Source organism: Panicum virgatum, chromosome 2N (assembly GCF_016808335.1).
Source record: "Panicum virgatum strain AP13 chromosome 2N, P.virgatum_v5, whole genome shotgun sequence".
Lineage (NCBI taxonomy): Eukaryota > Viridiplantae > Streptophyta > Magnoliopsida > Poales > Poaceae > Panicum > Panicum virgatum.
Genome location: NC_053146.1, coordinates 15,956,995 through 15,981,368, shown reverse-complemented (window position 1 = coordinate 15,981,368; position 24,374 = coordinate 15,956,995). Strand labels below are relative to the sequence as shown.

The 24,374-nt window shown below is 49.0% G+C and overlaps 1 protein-coding gene across 2 annotated transcripts in view; it reads left to right on the top strand.

The window, feature by feature from the left end:
- The window catches only part of LOC120659857 (myosin-6-like), a 36,658-nt gene that overhangs the window by 9,746 nt on the left and 2,538 nt on the right, over positions 1-24,374 (top strand). Inside the window, exons 9-35 of one of the 2 annotated variants that reach the window (XM_039938113.1) lie at positions 42-178; positions 250-396; positions 499-600; positions 1,520-1,577; positions 1,691-1,792; positions 2,125-2,162; positions 2,237-2,363; positions 8,602-8,670; positions 9,028-9,195; positions 9,277-9,408; positions 11,847-11,956; positions 12,040-12,100; positions 12,591-12,768; positions 12,874-13,079; positions 13,512-13,631; positions 14,069-14,167; positions 14,399-14,608; positions 21,633-21,772; positions 21,880-21,988; positions 22,144-22,179; positions 22,267-22,347; positions 22,449-22,619; positions 22,745-22,894; positions 23,117-23,290; positions 23,561-23,713; positions 23,789-23,859; positions 23,946-24,045. In XM_039938113.1, coding sequence (XP_039794047.1) covers positions 42-178; positions 250-396; positions 499-600; positions 1,520-1,577; positions 1,691-1,792; positions 2,125-2,162; positions 2,237-2,363; positions 8,602-8,670; positions 9,028-9,195; positions 9,277-9,408; positions 11,847-11,956; positions 12,040-12,100; positions 12,591-12,768; positions 12,874-13,079; positions 13,512-13,631; positions 14,069-14,167; positions 14,399-14,608; positions 21,633-21,772; positions 21,880-21,988; positions 22,144-22,179; positions 22,267-22,347; positions 22,449-22,619; positions 22,745-22,894; positions 23,117-23,290; positions 23,561-23,713; positions 23,789-23,859; positions 23,946-24,045 — 3,249 coding nt within the window. The remainder of the gene's footprint in view (positions 1-41; positions 179-249; positions 397-498; positions 601-1,519; positions 1,578-1,690; positions 1,793-2,124; positions 2,163-2,236; positions 2,364-8,601; positions 8,671-9,027; positions 9,196-9,276; positions 9,409-11,846; positions 11,957-12,039; positions 12,101-12,590; positions 12,769-12,873; positions 13,080-13,511; positions 13,632-14,068; positions 14,168-14,398; positions 14,609-21,632; positions 21,773-21,879; positions 21,989-22,143; positions 22,180-22,266; positions 22,348-22,448; positions 22,620-22,744; positions 22,895-23,116; positions 23,291-23,560; positions 23,714-23,788; positions 23,860-23,945; positions 24,046-24,374) is intronic. The other variant, XM_039938114.1, reaches the window with a different exon arrangement.

The following is a 24,374-nucleotide window of genomic DNA, read 5'->3' as shown; positions in this document are numbered from 1 at the left end:
ATAAAATATTTTCTTTAAACTTCCGTTGGCATTTCATGCAGGATGCAATATTTAGAGTTGTAGCTGCTATTCTTCATTTGGGCAATGTGGAATTTTCAGAAGGGAGCGAGGCAGATTCTTCTGTACCCAAAGATGAAAAATCCCAGTTCCATCTTAAGACAGCTGCAGAGCTTTTCATGTATTAGTCCTTCCTTGTGTTCCCTCGATATTTTGTCTTTGGTGGGACATGCATTTGACAACATTTTACAGGTGTGATGAAAAGGGTCTTGAAGAATCTTTGTGTAAGCGTGTTATGGCAACACGTGGTGAAAGTATTGTGAAAATTTTAGATGCACGAGCAGCAGCTCTTAGTAGAGATGCATTGGCCAGAATTGTTTACTCTCGTTTGTTTGATTGGTAAGTTCTGACATTAGCCAGTACTTTATTGTCATGTTGCTTTATATTATATTATTTCCATAGCAAAAAAAGATTATTCACATTTATGTTTCTGCTTTCTAGGCTTGTAAATAAGATCAATAGTTCAATAGGACAAGATCTGAGCTCAAAGCTTCTGATTGGTGTGCTGGATATATATGGTTTTGAGAGTTTCAAGACAAACAGGTGCTTAACTGGTATGCCTTTACATTTAATCATCTGTTTTATCTTTACCAATGCTTTAATAGAGTGTAACAAAAGAACATCAGCAATATTTTGTTTATTGGATAGTGTATGTCACTCATTTACCGGGCTCAACATGTTCAACTTTGTTTACTGCAACAAAAAGCTAATCAATCTATTTTGAATATAAATGGCTTTCCTTGTATTAGGAGATTATTTGTTTCACTGTGTACCTCAAGTCTTGGGAATTTGTTCAAAATGGAAATGATTGATTATGCAACACATATATCTTACTATGCCAGCGTATTATTTAAAACAATGATCTTGATGTGCTTAGAAAACAGACACGACTTTTCTGCATTTTAACTAAAAATCTTGTTGTAATGTCAGCATATTGAAATTCTCTCCCAATGTACTTTCGTCTATAGTCGACTTTTCGTTTGCAACATTTTTATGGGAACTACAAATACATGAACAATGACCATACTGCACATTGTGAGAATCATTCAATATGTATGTTGAGTTCATTTTATTTCATATATGTGAACATATGTCTGAAACATAACGAATCAAATTCACATATAGAAAGCGTGGTAATTGCATATATTGAACACTTAACCAAAGAAGAAAACCTTCATGGAAACTCTTATCATGTTGTCGACATGAATATGGTCTGTTGGTATGAAATTTGGCTGAAATACGTGATCTTCTTTATAGCTGTTGCGTGTAGTTTCTTTAGCAAATGCCTGCACTGGTTACAGTAAGGGCATAGCAATATGCGAAGTTGTATGCTCTCCCTGTTAAGAGTCTTTAATCTTCATATCTCTACTTAGTAATTTATACTGTATGACACGATCCATTTTGTTACCTTTTGATGATTTGAAAGATAAATGTTATTTGGTGATGTTTTTCTATGCCTCAGTTTTGAGCAGTTCTGTATCAACTTAACTAATGAGAAGCTGCAGCAACACTTTAATCAGGTTAGAGAAAGGAAGTCTTATTTCTTGAGAATGTTCTGCATTCTATGTTTTATCTGGTCAAGCAAAAAAATTTATTCGTGTTTAATCGTTCTTTGTATATGTTCCGTGAGCAGCACGTGTTTAAGATGGAGCAAGAAGAATATACGAAGGAAGAAATTGATTGGAGTTATATCCAGTTTGTGGACAACCAAGAGATTCTTGATCTTATTGAGAAGGTGAATAACATACAGATACAGTATCCTATGCAGTGTTTTCTTTATTATCAATATTTCAGTCTTGCACTCATATGATCTGCTTTGAGCACTACCTTGAATACATGACATTTTCTTTCATCTGCCTTCAGCAAGTTATTGTCTTTTTTTGTTACTTTACTAATGAAATTTAAGATTGAATGTGGAATTATCTGGTACTCAGAATTATTGAATAATCTGAATGGCTCTGAGTACCATGTGCATTTTAACCATCTAGAAATATTAGTTACTAATTTCATTGCAGTTTAGCCATGCTATGGGATTGCATTTTTGACTTCTGATTTTCTTTAATACAGAAACCAGGGGGTATAATTGCTCTACTGGATGAGACTTGGTATGTAACCTGTGAATATCTTGTTTTGTTTGCAGTCCCGACCCTTTATGACATTGTCTTGTTTTGTGCATCAGCATGTTGCGAAATTCAACCCATGAAATATTTGCTGAAAAGCTTTATCAAAAATTTAAAGGCAACCCGCACTTCAGTAGGCCAAAATTTGCGCGGTCTGATTTCACTATTCATCACTACGCTGGAAATGTAAGTAGCATATTTGTTCTGTTTACCGTACTATCATTTGAAAGAATAATTCTTTACACTATCTACAACATGTTTTGGCTTGCAACTGGTGATACACGATGCACTAACTATGAACATGTGACAGCGACACATGTTGACACATGTGGTCACATACATTAATGTAAACAATAAACTGGTCCCAGGTAGTGGGTCACAACTTGGCAGTCTTATATCCTGCAAAAAATGTCAATCCATGCTTGGTGTATATTCGCAACTCAATAAGTCAACCTTTACTCATTTAACCTGTAAACACAAGTAGGGTTTGACAGATGCCTTATGTGAAATGACCATTCTAGCCAGTCATACCAGTTGTTGCTTACTGAATTTTGATTATTTGTTGTAAAAAAATACAGTTGTATATTAGTAGGAGCATCATAGAGGATGATATAATTGAGTAGAACAAAAAACAACAGATAGGTCTGTCCCATAATTGGATTGACAACTGTAACTTTCGTCGAGTTTCACATTTATTGAGGCCCATATATTGGATCTATATATTCCACCCTTCTAGGGTTTGGATAATACATCTCATTATTCTCTCCTACATGGTATCAGTAGCCTATCTGCGTTCTCCTACTTCCCTCCTCTCCCTGCTTCCGGATCTGGCGCCGTGGCCGGCTTCTCTTCCTTTCCCGGCGGCCGCTCCCCTGTTCCTGCGTGGATCCAGGGCGTCGCCACCTCCTCTGCTCTTGGCGCCGCCGACTCCTCTGCTCGGCCTCCCGCCGCCGCCCACGCCGCGGGCGTGGCTGGCGCGGCCACGGCCGCCGCCCCTGCAGCCCCTGCTGGCGTGCGCGTGGCGGGAGCGCCTCCACCAGCGGCTGCATGCCCGCCAGCTCCCTCGCGATGGCCGCCGCGGCGACCGCCAGCTCCGCGGCCGTCCGCGCGGCGGGCTGGAGCGCCTCCACCAGCGGCTGCACGCCCGCCAGCTCCCTCGCGATGGCCGCCCAGCAGCCCGCGGGTGCGGCCGGCGCCTAGCCCCCGCGGCGCGCCCCTGCCTCCTCTGCTGTGGGGGGTGCGGCCGCGGGTGTGGCCTGTGCTTGGCCCCCGCTGCCGTCCCCTGCCTCCCCTTGCGCTGGTGGCGCGTGGCTGCCGCCGCACGACCCCCTAGGGCCGGTGTGACGCCGTCGCCGCTCGGCCCCGCCGCCGCCGCCGCGAGCGCCGCGCAGGCCATCGCCCCCAGCGCGTGGCTGCCCCAGGGTACCGCCGCCGCCCCGGCCGCCGGATCCGCCTTCCCCGAGGCCCCTGGCACGCGCCTGACCCCCTCCTTGCTGCTCCTCTCACCGGCCAGACCGGGGGTGGGGGAGGCCGAGGGCGTCATCGGCGGAGGGGACGTGGTGGTGGTGCTCGGGGCACTCCGGACCCAACTCCGGCTCCCACTCCTGCTCCTGGCCCTAGGGGTACGCCCTGACCATCCTTCAGCGCCCCATGGCCAGGGCGCATCCCGATGTGGCCGTTTCAGGGTCAGGGGGGCCTCGTCCTCAGCCCCAGCCGGAGGCCATGCTCGCCGATGCTGCTCTCCTGTTCGCGCCGTTCTGGACCACGCCCGCTCCGCCCAGCCAGCAGCCGACCTGGCCTGGGGGGTGGGACCAGGCTGCACTGGCGCAGTCCTTCAGCGCCATGGGGCGGACGCCGCCAGTCAGCACCGAGTGGATCGCCGACTCGGGTGCCTCCTTACACACCACCCCAGATGCCGGTATCCTCTCTTCTGTCCGAACCCCACACCCCTCTTGTCCTTCTTCCATCATGGTTGGTGACGGGTCTTGCCTTCCTGTCACCGCAGTGGGTTCTGCTCCTGGCTCTTTTCGTCTTCTCAATGTACTTGTTGCTCCTCATATGGTTCATAACCTTCTTTTCATTCGTCAGTTTACAACTGACAATTCTTGTTCCATCGAGTTTGATTCTTCTGGCCTCACTGTAAAGGATTCGGCCTCCCGGCGTCCCCTACTCCGGTGTGACAGCACGGGACCCCTTTACACCATTCGCCTTCCTTCTTCCGCTGCACCACTCTCGCCTTCTTCTTCGCCCTGGCCGTCTTGGTCTGCCGCTTTTGCCGCGACGCCGTCTTCCACCACCTGGCACCGCCGTCTTGGTCACCCTGGCCGCGACGTTCTGGCTCAGCTCTGTCGTAGTACCGATGTTCTTGGTACTAGTGCTCCTGCTGAGCACCTCTGCCATGCGTACCAGGTCGGTCGTCATGTTCGGCTCCATTTTTCTTCTTCTTCCTCGCATGCTGCATATGCCTTTGATCTTGTTCACTGTGACTTATGGATCTCTCCTGTTCTCAGCCTTTCTGGCTATAAGTACTATCTGGTGGTGGTCAATGATTTCTCGCACTACTCTTGGACTTTTCCTTTGCGCGCCAAGTCTGAGACCTTTCCCACCCTCCTCCACTTCTTCGCCTGGGTGTCCATTCAGTTCGGCCTCACCATTAAGGCCGTCCAGTGTGACAACGGGTGTGAGTTCGATAACTCCACCTCCCGTTCCTTCTTCCTCTCTTGGGGTGTTCAGCTGCGTATGTCTTGTCCATATACCTCTCCTCAGAACGGCAAGACTGAGCGGATGATTCGCACGACGAATGACGTCGTGCGCACCCTTCTGATCCTGGCCTCTCTGCCCCCGCGCTTCTGGGCTGAGAGCCTCCACACCGCCACCTACTTGCTCAACCGTCTTCCGTCTACTGCTTCTCCTGCTCCCACTCTACACCACGCTCTTTTTCGTACCCCTCCTCGCTACGACCACCTTCCGGTCTTCGGGTGTGCGTGTTACACTAACACCTCCGCCACTGCTCCTCACAAGCTGGCACCCCGCTCGACTCGGTGTGTGTTCCTTGGTTACTCCCCTGACCACAAGGGGTACCGATGCTTTGACCTCACCTCTCGTCGCGTCCTGATCTCCCGACACGTCGTCTTTGACGAGTCGGATTTTCCCTACTCCACCTCCTCCACACCTTCTCCTGACCCCGAGCTGGAGTCCCTATTTCCGACTGACCCGGTGGTTCAGCCACCTTTATCTGTCTTTTCTTTCCCTGTAGGTTTTCCCGGCACACCGGCACCGCTTCCGGTGATCCCTGCTGCGCCACGCGCGGCCCCAGTGCCCGCGGTCGTGCCACGCGCAGCCCCTGGACCTCCGGTCGTGCCGCGCGCGGACCCGGTGTCTCCTGCTGCGCCACGCGCGGCCCCGGTGCCTCCCCCTGCACCTGCGCGGTACGCTCAGCCGCTGCAGGTGTACCAGCGTTGTCCGACGCCGACTCCAGCGCCGCCGCGGTACGCTCAGCCAGTGCAGGTGTACCGGCGTCGTTCGGCGTCGGCGTGCCGGCGCCGATTCTGGCTCCGGAGGCTCCTCCGACGCCTACACCGGAGTTGTCCCCACCGCCATCTACACCGGATCCGCCGCCGCATCCGCCTCCGCCGACTCGCTCTCGAGTCGAGCCGGAGGTGTACCACCCGCCCGTCATTCACTGGGATCCTCGGCATATCCATCCCATGGTGACTCGGCGGATGGCGTCTCAGGCCGCGACTCTCTCCGCCACCGAGGGAGTGCCGCGGGTCTCTCCTGTACCCTCCTCTGTCCGCGACGCCTTGGCAGATCCTCACTGGCGTCGCGCGATGGAAGAGGAGTACGCGGCTCTTCTTGCCAACCAGACGTGGGACCTCGTGCCGCGACCGTCTGGTTGCAATGTGGTGACTGGCAAGTGGATCTGGACGCATAAGCGTCGAGCTGATGGCACACTGGAGCGCTACAAGGCTCGCTGGGTTCTCCGGGGGTTCACTCAGCGGCCTGGTGTGGACTATGATGAGACCTTCAGTCCAGTGGTGAAGCCCGCTACGGTGCGTATGGTCCTCTCGCTCGCACTCTCTCGCTCCTGGCCTGTGCACCAGCTGGATGTGAAGAATGCCTTTCTTCATGGCACTCTGTCAGAGACAGTGTACTGCTCTCAGCCAGCGGGATTTGTGGACTCGAGTCGTCTTAATATGGTCTGCCGGCTCAACAAGTCCCTCTATGGTCTGAAGCAGGCTCCTCGGGCTTGGTACTCTCGGTTCGCCACGTTCTTGTTGACTTTGGGATTCACCGAGGCCAATGCTGACACTTCTCTGTTCATCTACCGCCGTGGGGATGAGACTGCCTACCTGCTGCTCTATGTTGATGATATTGTGCTCACCGCCTCCAGTCAGCAGTTGCTTGAGCGCGCCATCTCCTCTCTGCAGCAGGAATTTGCTATGAAGGATCTTGGTCAGCTCCATCACTTCTTGGGTGTTACTGTGGAAACTCGCCCGTCTGTCATGTTCCTTCACCAGTGGCAGTATGCACTCGATATTCTGGAGTGAGCTGGGATGACTGATTGCAAGCCATGCTCCACTCCTGTCGATACTCAGGCGAAGCTGTCTGCTGATCTGGGTGATCCCGTGGCTGATCCTACTGCCTACCGGAGCCTTGCCGGTGCCTTGCAGTACCTGAACTTCACTCGGCCGGATCTCACCCATGCCGTTTAGCAGGTATGTCTTCACATGCATGATCCCCGGGAGTCTCCCCTTGCTGCACTGAAGCGTCTCCTCCGCTACGTCCGTGGCACCGTTGACTTTGGCTTGGTTCTTAACCGCTCTCCCACCTCTGAGCTGGTGGTCTACACCGACGCTGACTGGGCTGGCTGCCCGGACACTCGCCGCTCCACTTCCGGCTACGCCGTCTTTCTGGGCGACAACCTGGTCTCCTGGTCGTCTAAGCGGCAGCCGGTTGGTCTCCCGCTCCAGTGCTGAGGCGAAGTACCGGGCTGTCGCTAACGGCGTGGCGGAGGTGTCCTGGCTCCGACAGCTCTTGGCGGAGCTTCACAGCCCGCTCGCCAAGTGCACGCTCGTCTACTGCGACAACGTCAGCGCCGTGTATCTCTCCACCAACCCCGTCCAGCACCAGCGGACGGAGCATGTGGAGATCGATCTGCACTTCGTGCGCGACAGAGCCGCCATCGGCTATGTTCGGGTACTCCATGTCCCGACTACCTCCCAGTTTGCTGACATCTTCACCAAGGGACTACCCTCCTCTACCTTCTCGGAGTTTCGCTCCAGCCTCAACGTAGCAGGTGGCTAGTTGTGGTTGCGGGGGGGAGGTATTTGCCCTTTGTACACTCTTTGTACTCTATTCTTGTCCAGTCTTGAACACCGCTACGCCGGTTGCTCAGACTGCGGGGGGGGGGGGGGGGGGTTGGCTTTCTTGTTGTCCAGTCTTGAACACCGCTGCGCCGGTAGTTCAGACTGCGGGGGGGGGGGGTGTTGGTGTATATGTGAGCTCATGTATAGAGGCTCATTTAGAGGCCCATGTATATGATCTATATATCCCACTCTTTTAGGGTTTGGATAATACATCTCATTATTCTCTCCTACAAAAAGCTTAATGGCTGTTGAAGAAGGTTTCTGGTCTATGGATTTGCCATTATTGGATAGGATTAATGTGTAAGCAAAGATCATCAATATGTAAAATTTTGATTGGTGAAAACTAACTGATCATTTTTCTTATTGACACTTTTCTGAACCTAAGTTCTTTTAAACCTATGTTGTACTTAAAAATAATTCTGAAAGAAGTAAAGAACATATACATGTACATCGTGTCATGTACAGGGTTCCCCTTACCGGTGGGAACCGGTCCGGTTTGACCAGTTACCGGTCAAACCGGTCCGGTCCGGTTCCGGTTTGGGCCGGTACCAAACCGGCCAAAATTCAAAATTCAAATTTGAATTTAAAAAAATTAAAAATTCCTAAAAAATTCCTAAAAATACTTCAAGGTGCGACGAATCTAATAGTGTCAAATTTTCTCAAAAATTCATTCGTTTAACATACTTTTCAGGCATTTAAAGTTAAAAGAAAAAAGAAAAAGAAAAAAATGAGACAGCCCATTAAGGCCCACTTGATAAACCGGTCTAACCGACCGGTATACCGGTCCAAACCGGTTACACATGCGATTTTAAATTTGGATTTGAATTCAAACCGGTCAAACCGGCCGGTAAACCGGTCAAACCGACCGGTATACCGGTACGAACCGGTTGAACTGAGTTTTTTGAATTCAAATTTGAATTTGACCGGTTTCTACCGGTAACCGGTCAAACCGGTCCGGTTTATCGGAACCGGAGTGCTCTGGTTTGGGGTTACCGGTTGGGAAAAAAAACCCTGGTCATGTAACATATTCATAAATTTGTGTTAAATGTAATCAGATATGCATTGCACCAGAAGAAAAGGTGATGAAAGAGAAGTTGTGGCACATGTTCATCTTCCTTTTCTTGGTATGTAGTGCACAACTGCACATAAGGAGATGTTTTTCCAGGTATACATGTTTTGAAATGTACACGCATAAATGTTTTGAGGTGGATTAGTGCATAAACGCAAGTTAGGTATTGATGAACAGATGTAAGTTTAGAATTGAATTGCTCTTTTTCTAACACGTTAGTAACACACTTTTCAGCATATGCTTTGGCCCCATCATAGCAAGATGATTTACTTGCTCCACACGATCCATTTGTCTAACCTGGAGATGAATTAGTTTTGTGGTGCCATACTGCTATCATATCCTTCTATAATTGGGAATTTTGGGATAGAATACGGGGTACATGTGTTACAATAATCATTTTCTTCTTTTGCAGGTTACATATCAAACAGATCTGTTCTTGGATAAGAACATTGATTATGCTGTGAATGAGCATCAAGTTTTATTAAATGCTTCTAGATGTTCATTTGTTTCAAGTCTTTTCCCACCTTCTGAAGAATCAATTAAATCCACGAAATTTACATCGATAGGTTCGAGCTTTAAGGTAAAAGAATTTGTTGCTTGTCAGACATAAACCTGTATAGCTTCTGTATCAGGAAATTTATTGTTTCTGGTAACATCACAGCAACAATTACAAGCGTTGCTGGAAACTCTGAGTGCAACAGAACCACATTATATACGCTGCATAAAGCCCAATAATGTTCTCAAGCCAGCAATTTTCGAGAACAGTAATGTTCTCCAGCAACTACGATGTGGGGTAAGACATTGTGCTGAGTTATTTCACTGGAAGTACATATTTTTATGGATAAAAAGGTCGAGTTAAAATATTAAGGCAGACTTTACACTGGTAAAATAAAACTGTTTCAAACTAAATGCCTTTCTTCTTTCATATTTCACCATATAGATTTTAAAGTAATATAAGGACCTCAGACATGTGGCTAAAGATGGCAACATGTGGCTAAAGATGGCAACATGTGTTCGGAAGGTGGCCTCAGCGGTGTTTGGCGTGAGTAGGGGAGGCAAATAGGAGGGGAAAGACAACTGGTGGTGGAATGACGAGGTGCAAAGGGCTATTAAGGAGAAGAAGGAGTGTTTCAAGCGCCTCCACCTTGACAAGAGTGCAGCCAACATCGAGGGCTATAAATTAGCGAAGAGGGTTGCAAAGCGAACTGTGAATGTAGCAAAGTGTAAGGCGTATGATGACCTGTATCAGTGGCTAGGCACGAAAGAAGGGGAGAAGGACATTTATAGGATGGCTAGGATCCGCGAGCGGAAGACAAGGGACATCAACCAAATCAAATGCATTAAGGATGGGACAGATCGACTGCTAGTGAAGGATGAAGAGATCATGGATAGATGGAGAGAGTACTTCGACAAGTTGTTTAATGGGGAGAGTGAGGGCCCTACCCTTGAGTTAGATGACACTTTTGACGATACCAACAGACGTTTTGTGAGGAGAATTCAGGAGGTAGAGATCGAGGAGGCTTTGAAGAGGATGAAGGGAGGTAAATCGATGGGCCCTGATGGTATCCCCATTGAGGTGTGGAGATGCCTAGGAGATAGAGCAATAATATGGTTAACTAAGCTTTTTAATCTCATTTTTCGGTCAAACAAGATGCCGGAAGAATGTAGGAGAAGTATATTAGTACCTATCTTCAAGAACAAGGGTGATGTTCAAAGTTGTACTAACTACCGTGGGATTAAGCTGATGAGCCATACGATGAAGCTTTGGGAGAGGGTTATCGAGCATCGCCTAAGAAGAGTGACAAGTGTGACCCAAAACCAATTTGGGTTCATGCCTGGAAGGTCAACCATGGAGGCGATTTTCTTAATACGACAATTGATGGAGAGATATAGGGAACAGAAGAAGGATTTGCACATGGTCTTCATTGACCTTGAGAAGGCATATGACAAAGTACCGAGAAATGTCATGTGGTGGGCCTTGGAGAAGCACAACGTCCCAACTAAGTACATTACCCTCACTAAGGATATGTACAAGGATGCGACGACGTTTGTCCGGACATGTGATGGCAACACCACTGACTTTCCTATTAACATAGGCCTACACCAGGGGTCAGCATTGAGCCCTTATTTATTTGCTTTAGTGATGGATGAGGTCACAAGGGATATACAAGGTGAGATCCCTTGGTGTATGCTCTTTGTTGATGATGTGGTGCTAGTTGACGAGAGTAGGGCAGGGGTTAATAGGAAGTTAGAGCTGTGGAGACGCACGTTAGAGTCGAAAGGGTTCAGACTTAGTAGGACCAAGACCAAGTACATGATGTGCGATTTCAGTGCGACTAGTCATGAGGGGGGAGACGTTAGTCTAGATGGACAAGTGGTGGTTCAGAAGGATACTTTTCGGTATTTAGGATCGGTGCTACAAAAGGATGGCGACATTGATGAAGATTGTAGGCATAGAATTTCAGCTGGCTGGTTGAAATGGCGGCAAGCTTCTGGCATCCTTTGTGACAAGAGGGTGCCACAAAAGCTAAAAGGCAAATTCTATAGGACAGCAATTCGTCCGGCGATGCTATACGGTGCTGAATGTTGGCCTACAAAAAGGCGACATGTCCAACAACTGAGTGTAGCAGAGATGCGGATGTTGCGGTGGTTTTGCGGGCGCACAAGGAGGGATAGAGTCCGGAACGAAGTTATTCGGGATAGAGGTCGGAGTGGCACCAATTGAGGAGAAACTTACCCAGCATCGGCTGAGATGGTTTGGACATGTCCAACGAAGGTCTCCTGAGGCGCCGGTGCGTAATGGGGTTCTTGAGCGGGTCGATAATGTAAAGAGGGGTAGAGGTAGACCTAAACTGACGTGGGATGAGTCGATTAAGAGAGACCTTAAGGATTGGAATATCTCTAAAGAGATAGTTTTGGATATGAGCGCTTGGAGACTAGCTATCAATGTGCCTGAACCTTGAACTTATTTCTTTCGGGTTTCATCTCTAGCCTACCCCAATTTGCTTGGGAAAAAAGGCTATGTTGTTGTTGTTGTTGTATAAGGACCTCAGACAATCATGTGAACAAAGTAACGCACCTTATAACTGCCTGTGGTATTAAGTTGTACAGATGGTGGCAGTATGCCCGGGGATTTTTATTCTGATAAATCTTGTTCTTGATTTAGTTTGTATTAACTAACTGTTGAAGATAGAGATGCTAAATTGATACGTTATCTAACCTTGTAAACAGGGAGTATTAGAGGCGATAAGGATAAGCTGTCTAGGATATCCAACGAGGCGTAGATTTGATGAATTTGTTGATCGTTTTGGTGTCTTGCTACCTGAAGTACTTGGTGAAAGGTAATCTAGACTATCTTGATCTAGTCTTTTGCATTTTGGTTGCCTTTTAGCCGTGCAGCTTGTCCTTACTGTTACATTGGCAGTTATGATGAAGTTACTGCTACAAACATGCTCCTTGAGAAAGCCAATCTCACAGGCTATCAGGTTAGTGGTGGTTGGTGAAATGTGTAGTCTTGATGTCTTTAAATCAAATCAATTTTAATTGTTTACTTGTACTAGATTTTGTTTTTATTTGGCTTCTCTACTGTTTCCCTCAATTATGAAGGCTTACAACATATATCCTTCACTCCCCTAATCTTGTAACCACTGAAAAGGCCACTCTGGTTAGCAGATTTAGTTGAATGGTGTATACTTAGTTTTACATATTGCTTTAAATATTCAACCCAGTCATTGGACCTGTTGTCTTGATATCATGAGAAAAAAATATTGCAATTCCTCTAAGACAAGCTTTAGAACAACCTTGTATGTATCTTGTCAAATGGATTATAGCAATTACTTATAAGAGAAACACTACAAATGGATTATAGGAATTACTTATAAGAGAAACTAAGTGCAAGTCAATCTCTATCCTTATCTGGACAAGTTGCTGCTTCTGAAGTTCTAACTTTATTATGTCCTCATGTCCAATTTACAGATAGGGAAAACTAAAGTGTTTCTGCGGGCTGGTCAAATGGCTGAGTTAGATGCTCTGAGAACTGAGGTGTTGGGCCGGTCTGCTACCAAAATCCAGAGAAAAGTTCGGTCTTACCTGGCTCGCAAAAATTTCATTCAACTTCGAATATCTGCTACCCATCTTCAGGCTATTTGCAGAGGTATATCTTCTTGTTACTCTGAAATTCTTTAAAAAAGAAACATATTTTAGTATTCTCTATGATTTTCAAATGGAGATAATGATTGTTGAAATGTGATAACTGAAGGACAAATTGCAAGACATCATTATGAAGATCTCCGCAGGCAGGCTGCTTCATTGACAATACAAGCCTGCTATCGTATGCACTTTGCAAGGAAGAACTACAGAAATCTCTGTTCCGCATCAACTACTATCCAATCTGGTCTACGTGGTATGGCTGCTCGCAACGAACTCCATTTCCGTCTGCAAACAAAAGCTGTGGTCATTATTCAGGTATGTTTTCAGGTCCCTGTTTTAGTTCTTTGGAAGTATCTTATTTCCAGTCGGCCATTCAAAGTCTTATGCATATTTAATTATTAACTAAAACTGACCATGATTCCTTGAGGATTGTTATACGTTTTTCTTAACGTTGCATTTCCTGAAAAAGTTTGTATTTACCTTTTCGAGTATACTTTCAAATTTAATACAAGTTCTAGTACTTTCTTATTGACCCTAAGCTATAAGCCTATAAATAGGTATTCTTTTTATAAAGTTTTTTTACTAGCTTTATTTCTTCAGGTATCTTTATCTAACTAGATTACAGTTTAAGCCTATGCAACTGTATCCATTTCTTAGTTCTTACTAATCCCTCTTTGCGTATTTGCCCCTGCTAACTCCATTTATGATACAATATTTTAACGTCACTTTATTCATTTTATTCTCCAGAGTTTCTGGCGTAGTTATGGAGCACGCTCTCGGTACACGAGCTTGAAGAAGGCAGCTGTTACTACACAATGTGCTTGGAGAGGAAGAGTTGCCAGAAAAGAACTCCGGAAACTTAAAATGGTAAGAAACTCCTGTGTATATGGCCTGAGTATATTTTACTGTAAGTTTCTTTAGCGTTGCAGTATCATTTTAATTACAGTGCTATGCATAACATATGTCATCAGCTGATTATCAACGAAGGTGTACTCTTTATGATGTTTGTTGATGCTTTTGAGATAAAATGTTATTGATTGACAATTGGGTATTCACACATAATGACACAAATGAGGTCATATCTTTTTTGTGCCAACCCTGATTTATGGGCCAACTCCTTATGGTCATGCTATGGCCCTTATGGCCAACTCCATTTGCAAGTGCACCTAACAGCCATATCTAGCTCTCACACTTCTGGTACTCCAAAACCTGGATCAATAATGAAAGCTTAGCCAGAGTTTGGTAAAATCATCATTGTTTAGGTTACAATAGTATATCATCTTAATGCTTTCTTGTATTTTCAGGCTGCTAAAGAAACTGGTGCTCTCCAAGCTGCCAAGAATAAATTAGAGAAGCAAGTGGAGGAGCTCACCTGGCGTCTGCAACTAGAGAAACGCATCAGGGTAAAGTTCTGGATTATTTTATTTTTGCTATGAATTAGGAAGTGAACAAGCAATGTTTACTGAATATGCAAACAATACACTTTGTTGCGAACTTTATTCATAAATAAGATGTGTAGCTCTGTAACATGGATTATTACTGTTGGTACAACCTGTGTTATTATGGTCATTCATATTAGTTTGCTTCATCTAACGCTGTTGCAAGTACCTGATCTGCATTTTGCTTGCTTGCAGACTGACATGGAAGAAGCTAAGACACAAGAAAATAGGAAGTTGCAACAACAATTGCAGGAACTACAATTACAATCCAAGGAGACAAAAGATCTGTTGAAAAGGGAACAAGAAATCGCGAAAGAAGCACTGGAGAAAGCTGCCTTAGTACCAGAGGTCAAAGTTGATACAACTCTTGTTGATAAACTCACTACTGAAAATGAGAATCTAAAGGTAAGTCCATAAGTATTGTTGGAGTATATTGAGCCCATGTGTATAGAGGCCCATCTAGAGGCCCATGTGTTGGATCTATATATACCCACCCATCTAGGGTTGGAGGAATAGAGAAATAATTCCCGTCATTATGGTATCACTAGCCTAGGTTAGGGTTCCTCCTCTGTTTCCAGCCTCCTCTGTTTTCCCCTGTGCCAGCCGCCGACTCCCCTGTACCCGCCGCCGCCGGCCATGGCCGGCCGGCCGCCGGCTCCCCTCTTTCCCCCCTCCTCCTTCCCTCCCCTCCCTCCCTCCCCCTCTGCTCCCACTCGCGCGGATCTCGGCGCCCCGCCTGGCTTTCCTGCAGCCGCCGCCGCCTCTGGCCCATGGTCCCGTTCCGCCGCCGCCCTTCCAGGGCCGGGCGCGGGCGCGGCAGGACCTACGGGATCCGCCCAGGGTGCGGCCGGCGTCGCCCCTGCGGTGGTCCTAACCGCCGGTCTGGGTGCGGCCGCCGCCGCCCCTGCGGGATCCGGCCCGGACGCGGCCGAACACGCCGCTGCAGGGGCCGTCGGGGCAGCGCACCCCCTTGCTCCAGCCGCGGGCCCCGGCGTGGGTCCTCTGCAGCAGGCCCAGGAGCCGCCTCCCGTGGAGGAGCTGCCCATGGTGGCCGCCATGGCTGCCGCAGGTGCCGATCTGGCTGCCCTACGGGCCGCAGCACAACTGCTGCAGGCCGCGGGCGCCGATCCGGCGGTCCTGCAGGCCGCAGCCCAGCTACTACACGCCGCGGGGGCTGCTCCTGAGGACGCGGCCGCCGATCCCGCCGTTGCTGCTGCCCACCGCGCCGCCATCGCCGCAGGCAAGCAGCCCGTCGTCGACGCCGCGTCCGACACTGTGTGGACCGGGCTCGGGATGCCGCCCGCGGATGCGCCGCTCTCCGCCATCGCCATCCGCGGGCAGCCGGCCGACGCCGCACTCGCCGCGGCCCTCCTCGCCGCCAAGTCGGAGGCTTCGGCGGCTCAGGAGCGGGTCCGCGCAGCTTCCCTCGCCTGGGAGCGTGAGCGCGCCACGGCCGACACCCTCGCTCTCCGGGTCGCCGAGGCGGAGCGCTTCCTCCGCGTCTCTTCCGGCCGACCTGTCGACCCCGAGCCCGGCGCCTCTTCCTCACGCCAGGCCCCAATCGCTGGCGCTGGAGCTCGGTACGACCCGACTGACCCCATGGTCGCCCAGCTCCACCTCCAGGCGGCCGGCGTCCAGAACATCAGGGCTCTGGTCTCCGTCCTCCTCGACCCCGCGTCCTCCTCCTACGGTCGCTGGCGGGACCAGGTCCTCCTCACCCTCCGCCGCTACGCCCTCGACGACCACGTCCTCGTCGACTCGCCGATCGAGGCGCGGGACATGACGTGGCTGCGCCTCGACAGCGTCGCCCTCTCCTGGATCTTCGGGACCATCTCCCTGGATCTTCAGGACCTCGTCAGGACACACGGCGGCACTGCGCGGCAGGCCTGGGTGGCGCTCGAGGGGCAGTTCCTCGGCAACGCCGAGTACCGCGCCCTTCAGCTCGACGCCACCTTCCGCACCTTCGTGCAGGGGGACCTCTCCGTCGGTGAGTACTGCCGGCGGATGAAGAGCATGGCCGATGCTCTTCACGATCTCGGGGATCTAGTGTCCGATCGGGTCTTGGTGCTCAATGTCCTACGGGGACTGAGCAGCACCTACGACCACCTGAAGGGCTGGATCGCCCGCCAGAGGCCCTTTCCCACCTTCCTGCAGGTCCGGGACGACCTCGCCCTCGAGGAGATCACCAGGGGTCTCGCGCCCGGATCGTCCTCGCCTACCCCCGCCGCGCTCGTTGCTACTCCACCGCCCTCCTCCACTGTTCCTACTCCCGCTGGGCAGACCGGAGGAGGGGGGGGGGCCGTGGACGTCGCCGGCGACGGGGTGGTGGTGGTGGCACTGGTGGCCTTGCTTCTGGGAACACCGGTACCGGTGGGGGCCGTCGGGGCGGCGCGCCGACACCGGCTCCGGCTCCCGCTCCCGCCCCTGCCGCAGGAGGTACGCCCTGGCCATCCTTCAGCAACCCATGGTCAGGGCGCATCTCGATGTGGCCGTTCCAGGGTCCGGGAGGGGGGCCTCGTCCTCAGCTCCAGCCGGCGGCCATGTTCACTGGCGCTGCTCCACTCTTCGCGCCTTCCTGGACCCCGCCTGCTCAGCCCAGCCAGCAGCCGACCTGGCCTGGGGGGTGGGACCAGGCCGCTCTGGCGCAGTCCTTCAGCACCATGGGACTGACGCCGCCGACCAGCACCGAGTGGATCGCCGACTCGGGCGCCTCGTTCCACACCACTCCCGATGCTGGTATCCTCTCTTCTGTCCGACCACCACACCCTTCTTGTCCTTCTTCTATCATGGTTGGTGATGGGTCTTGCCTTCCTGTCACCGCCGTGGGTTCTGCTCCTCGTCTTCCTCATGTTCTTGTTGCTCCTCAAATGGTTCACAACCTTCTTTCTATTCGCCAGTTTACTGCTGACAACTCTTGTTCTATCGAATTTGACTCTTCTGGTCTTACTGTGAAGGATTCGGCTTCCCGGCGTCCACTTCTCCGATGTGACAGCCCGGGGCCCCTTTACACTCTTCGGCTTCCTGCTTCCGCTGCCTCGCCTTCGGCTTCTTCGTCTTCTGCTTTTGCCGTGACGCCTTCTTCCACCACCTGGCACCGCCGGCTTGGTCACCCCGGCCGCGACGTTTTGGCTCAGCTCCGCCGTAGTACCGATGTTCCATGTACTAGGGCCCCTGCTGAGCACCTCTGTCATGCGTGCCAGTTAAGTCGTCATGTTAGACTTCCGTTTTCTGTTTCTTCTTCGCATGCTGTGCATGCATTTGATCTCATTCACTGTGACCTGTGGACATCTCCTGTACTCAGCATGTCTGGCTATAGATATTATCTGGTCATTGTTGATGATTTCTCTCATTACTCTTGGACTTTCCCTTTGCGCGCTAAGTCTGAGACCTTCCCCACCCTCCTCCACTTCTTTGCCTGGGTGTCCACTCAGTTCGGCCTCACCGTTAAGGCCGTCCAGTGTGACAACGGGCGGGAGTTCGATAACTCCACCTCCCGGTCTTTCTTCCTGTCTCGGGGTGTTCAGCTGCGTATGTCTTGTCCGTATACCTCTCCTCAGAACGGCAAGGCTGAGCGGATGATTCGCACGACGAATGACGTCGTGCGCACCCTTCTGATCCAGGCTTCTCTTCCCCCGCGCTTCTGGGCTGAGAGCCTCCATACCGCCACCTACCTGCTCAACCGCCTTCCGTCCACTGCTTCTCCTGCTCCCACACCACACCACGCTCTTTTCGGTACCCCTCCTCGCTACGACCACCTTCGGGTCTTCGGGTGTGCGTGTTACCCTAACACCTCCGCCACCGCTTCTCACAAGCTGGCGCCCCGCTCGACTCGTGTGTTCCTTGGGTACTCCCCTGACCACAAGGGGTACCGATGCTTTGACCTCACCTCTCGCCGCATTCTGATCTCCCGACACGTCGTCTTCGACGAGTCGGATTTTCCCTACTCCACTTCTTCCACACCTTCTCCTGATCCCGAGCTGGCGTCCCTGTTTCCGACTGACCCGGTGGTCCAGCCACCGTTACCTGTCTGTCCTTTTCCTGCAGGTTTTCCCGGCGCACCGGCACCACTCCCGGTGATCCCTGCTGCGCCGAGTGCGGCCCAGGCGCCCGCGGTCGCGCCACGCGCGGCCTCCGGACCTCCGGTCGTGCCGCGCACGGACCCGGTGCCTTCCCCTGCACCTGAGCGGTACGCTCAGCCGGTGCAGGTGTACCGGCGTCGTCCGACGCCGAACCCGGCACCGCAGCGGTACGCTGAGCCGGTGCAGGTGTACCGGCGTCGTTCCGCGTCAACACCGGCGCCGCCTCCTGCTCCGGAGGCTCCTGCGACGCCGACACCGGAGCCGTCGCCGCCGCCGCCTCCTCCGGCTCCCTCTCGAGCAGAGCCAGAGGTGTACCACCCGCCGGTCATCCATCGGGATCCTCGACATATCCATCCCATGGTGACTCGGCGGATGGCGTCCCAGGCCGCGACTCTCTCCGCCACCGAGGGAGAGCCGCGGGTCTCTCCGGTACCCTCCTCTGTCCGCGACGCCTTGGCAGATCCTCACTGGCGTCGCGCGATGGAAGAGGAGTACGAGGCTCTTCTTGCCAACCAGACGTGGGACCTCGTGCCGCGTCCGTCTGGTTGCAATGTGGTGACTGGCAAGTGGATCTGGACGCATAAGCGTCGGGCTGACGGCACACTGGAGTGCTACAAGGCTCGCTGGGTTCTCCGGGGGTTCACTCAGCGGCCTGGTGTGGATTATGATGAGACTTTCAGCCCGGTCGTGAAGCCCGCTACGGTGCGCACGGTCCTCTCACTTGCGCTCTCGCGCACTTGGCCTGTGCACCAGCTGGACGTGAAGAATGCATTTCTTCACGGCACCTTGTCAGAGACCGTTTACTGCTCTCAGCCTGCGGGATTTGTGGACTCGAGTCGTCCGGATATGGTCTGCCGGCTCAACAAGTCTCTCTATGGACTGAAGCAGGCTCCACGGGCTTGGTACTCTCGGTTCGCCACGTTCTTGCTGACACTGGGGTTCACCGAGGCTAAGTCTGACACGTCTCTCTTCATCTACCACCGTGGGGATGAGACGACATATCTGCTGCTATATGTCGATGACATTGTGCTCACAGCTTCCAGTCAGCAGTTGCTTCAGAGTGTCATCTCCTCTCTACAGCAGGAGTTCGCTATGAAGGATCTTGGTCAGCTACACCACTTCTTGGGCGTCACTGTTGAGCCATGCCAGTTTGGTCTCCTTCTGCACCAGCGGCAGTACGCCCTCGATATTCTGGAGCGGGCTGGGATGACTGATTGCAAGCCCTGCTCCACTCCAGTCGACACTCAGGCGAAGTTGTCTGCTGATCTGGGTGATCCAGTGGCTGACCCTACAGCCTACCGGAGTCTGGCCGGCGCTTTGCAGTATCTCACCTTCACCAGGCCGGACCTCACCTACGCTGTTCAGCAGGTCTGTCTCCACATGCATGATCCCCGGGAGTCACACCTTGCTGCGCTGAAACGTCTCCTCCGGTACGTCCGTGGCACTGTGGACCTCGGCCTGGTACTTCACCGATCGTCCTCTGCTGAGCTGGTGGTCTACACCGACGCTGACTGGGCTGGCTGCTCGGACACTCGTCGCTCCACCTCTGGCTACGCCGTCTTCCTGGGCGGCAACCTGGTCTCCTGGTCGTCCAAGCGGCAGCCGGTTGTCTCCCGCTCCAGTGCCGAGGCGGAGTACCGGGCTGTCGCTAACGGCGTGGCGGAGGCGTCCTGGCTGCGACAGCTCTTGGCGGAGCTCCACAGCCCGCTCGCCAAGAGCACGCTCGTCTACTGCGACAACGTCAGCGCCGTGTATCTCTCCACCAACCCCATCCAGCATCAGCGGACGAAGCACGTGGAGATCGACCTACACTTCGTGCGCGACAGAGTCGCCATCGGCGATGTTCGGGTACTCCATGTCCCGACTACCTCCCAGTTTGCTGACATCTTCACGAAGGGGCTGCCCTCGTCGACCTTCTCGGAGTTTCGATCCAGCCTCAATGTAGCCGGTGGCTAGTTGTGGCTGCGGGGGGGGGGGGGTATTAGTCCTTTTTGTGCTCTACTTGTACTCTCATCTTGTCCAGTCTTGAACACCGCTGCTCGGTTGTTCAGACTGCGGGGGGGGTGTTAGCTTTCTTGTTATCCAGTCTTGAACACCGCTGCGCCGGTAGTTCAGACTGCGGGGGGGTGTTGGAGTATATTGAGCCCATGTGTATAGAGGCCCATCTAGAGGCCCATGTGTTGGATCTATATATACCCACCCATCTAGGGTTGGAGGAATAGAGAAATAATTCCCGTCATTAAGTATGATAAATGATTTTGATGTCCACTGAATTACAGTTGTTGCATTAGTCTGTCTATCAACTATTGTGGTAAAATTATCAAAACCCTCAGGATTAGCGAAATGCATCATGGTAGTTCATAGTTATATTAAGGGATGTTTCGAGGCTGTAATCTCTATATTGCATTGCATTATGCGATGGGAATTGAAGTACACTTTACAGAGCACAATATTCAAACTATGAGCAAATGCTAATGAGCTATGCCCCCAAGCATTTGATCCTCCGTATACTCAAATCATGCTTCTACCATGACCAGGGCAGGAAACTTTAATCCTGATATGGGGATAATTTAGTTTTACACGTATTGATTGGGGTTTGAACCATATGGAACCATATTGTTTGAACAAAACCATGTTGCTACAAGTTGTGGTAATGTGCTTCAATATTGTTTATATGAGTTAGCCTAGTAACTTCAGTGGTCTGGAAATTGGAACATAAGCATTGTTTAAGCTCAACTTTGAATTGTTAACATATTTTGGATTTTCAACTTTTAGGGAAAATTCGATTCATGCCACCACAACTCCGTGAAATTGGGTGTCATGTTGAAAATCATGCCACTCAATGGCATGATTTTCAACATGAGATCCAATTTCAAGAAATTGGAGTGGCATGGATCCAACTGACCCTTTTTTTTACCGGAGAAACATATTTTTGATTTTTAATCCATTATAACCATCTTCAGGTGCTTTTCTATGAATAAACATTTATTATCCTACTATATTTTTGGTGCTTCAGCATGATTTGTACACCAAACTAACTACATTCTTTAACTATCTTAACTCATAAGATGACCTTTGAAAAGCTTGCCAAACTTATCTGTTAAATTCTAACAAATGATCATGGTGGTACTCATCTTTTGCTAGTAGAAATGCTTTTAGGAAAGCTAACATCTGATTGGAAGTGCTGCCTAGCCTAACCCATCTTAGTTCTTTCAATGAGACTTGTGATATCATCTGGCTCTATCAACTCATTTTTCTTCTTTTTCTTTCATTTATGTCTCTCCTATTTTTCCTTTGTATTACAACAGAAGATGCTGACATGATCCTTTGTATTTCTTCTATACTTTTAGGCTTTAGTGGGCTCTCTTGAGACCAAAATTGATGAAACAGAACAAAAGTTTGAAGAAATGAAGAAAGCTAGGGAAGAGTGGATGAAAAAAGCTGCAGATGCCAAGTCAAAGATAAATGAACTGACTAACACAATGCTAAGGTCAGCATTGTTTACATATGTAATCTGTTTTGGTGTTGGGTGCATCATGTACATCTGTTCTTTTGCTGATTACCTTCTGAAAAATGTTTCTTCTGCTTGATGGGTAGTTTTCAAGAAAAGGTAACCACTATGGAAGCAGAAAATCAATTACTTCGGCAGCAGGCACTGTTGCGTACTCCTGTTAGAACAATACCCGAGAATTCATCTCCAAAATCTGTATGTCATCTCTCCATTCTTCATGTCATAGCATTTTAGTACAAATATTGGTCCACTGGTGTTTCCTTCACTGTTTTCTATATTGCTTCTTTGCACATTTTACTTGTTAAAATTTTAATCTACACATTTTTATTTCTGTCTTTCTATCTTTGCAGAATTTGACTAATGGCAGTCCACGTAGTGAACAAACGGTCAGAAGCAATTATCTTATACAATATATTAAATTGACAATTACTAGTTTTTTCTATGTTTGAATCTAATTCACTCATTGTCTGCAGACACCTCATGGCACCCCTCCAGCTCCCAAGGAATATGGGAGCTTTGCACAGCCTAGGGCATCCTTTTTTGAAAGGCAGCATGTATGTTAAAATATTTATATCTGTGTGTATTTTAAGTCATTAATGAAGTTATAGGACAATATAACATATGAAACTTCACTTTAACAATATGCTTCTTGCAGGAGAGTGTTGATGCACTTATAAACTGTGTTAGTGAAAATATTGGCTTTAGTGAAGGAAAGCCAGTTGCTGCAATAACCATATATAAGTGTCTTGTGCATTGGAAGATCTTTGAAACAGAAAAAACAAGTGTTTTTGATCGTCTTATTCAAATTTTTGGTTCTGCAATGCAGGTATTTTCTGCTTTTTGTTGATTCTCTATGTTTTTTTTACATGGATCCCATGTTCCACAGACATTTGTTCCTGGTATCCCTCTGTTGATTTAGCTCTTAAATAATTGACATTGTGTGCATTTCAGAAACATGATAGCAATGAGGATCTTGCATACTGGTTATCAAATTCGTCGACTTTATTGATCATGCTTCAAAAGAGCCTAAAAGCTGCTGGCACAACAGGAACTAGTCCACTGAAGAGACCACAGACTCAGTCATCATTTCTTGGGAGGATGGTATGTTTCGTCGGTTACTCTTTTAGTGGATTCACACATCTGTCCTCTTGACAAGATTCTGCATTGTATTTTCTTTTAGTACACTTGGGTCAAAATAAAGAGTTTTCATCGAATTGCATCTGTAGGACAAGATTGTCCTGAATTTGACATGGCATAGTTTAGTTGTTCTCTTTTACATTATCAGTACTTGATGACCACATCTGCTGTTGTCATTTTTTTCAGGTATTCCGCTCCTCAAACATCACTGTTGATATGGACCTTGTGCGCCAAATCGAGGCCAAGTATCCTGCTTTTCTTTTTAAGCAGCAACTTTCAGCATTTGTGGAAGGCTTATATGGAATGATCTGTGACAATTTGAAGAAAGACCTTTCTTCTTTGCTGTCATATGCTATTCAGGTATCATACCATGTGATCTTCATTTTTGCTAACCTCATGTCAGTTGATTTCACACACACTCTTTAGGTTACTATGGATATGTACGTATAAGAATGTTCTTTTATAGTGTACACCTTTGTTTCAAAAAATCCACATTTTTCATTTTTTATGACTTGGTTGACATTTACTGCTCCCAGTTATCTTTCTGTTTCAGTGCCTTCATTTGCATGCACTCGCAATGTTTTTAGTGTTTTCATTGGTTTTGATTTTTGGATCATGTTGTGATCACAGGTCCCAAGAACTGTTAAAGCTAGTATGGTGAGAGGGCGTTCTTTTGGATCGTCAAGTTTGCCAAGGGGACGTTCATTTTCAAATCAAGCTAGTTATTGGCAGGCAATGGTCGATAATTTGAATGAACTCTTGAAAATTTTGCAAGACAATTGTGTAAGTTTTAATTTATTTGACATACCTTCCCCATAACTAATGGGTATTGTTCTAAACATTCTGCTGAACTTCTAGGTCCCATCTATTTTTATCCGGAAGATATTTACCCAGGTTTTCTCATTTATCAATTCACAACTTTTCAATAGGTAAATTATCTTCTGATTCCAGTTATCTAGTGCTTTGCCATCTCCAATGCATAAATTGCTTACTATGTCACTAAACTGTTCTGCAGCCTTCTTGTACGTCATGAGTGCTGCTCTTTCAGTAATGGAGAGTATGTGAAACAAGGATTGGCTCAACTAGAGGCATGGTGTGGAGAAGTCAAGCCAGAGGTAATCTTAGACATGCAGTTGCACCATATATCTAAACATGACTTCTTTTTTTACCATTTTCCATGGATGAACATTGTTGGAACCCTTTTTTTCTAGTTGGCATTAGTCCAGTAAAGCTGTAATGCTAAAAGTTAATGATTTTTTGTTTGAAAGCTATACAGCTGGGGAGAACCCCCCCCCCCCCCCCCCCCCCGATGAGTTCTGGATTGGATTCCTATGTCACCCAACAGATGCATCTCTGTTTGCAGAATTTTATGTTATAGAGGGGCTCTCTTGTAACATGGAGCAAAATTGTCCATTACGCTCTAGCATCTCACTATATGCTCATC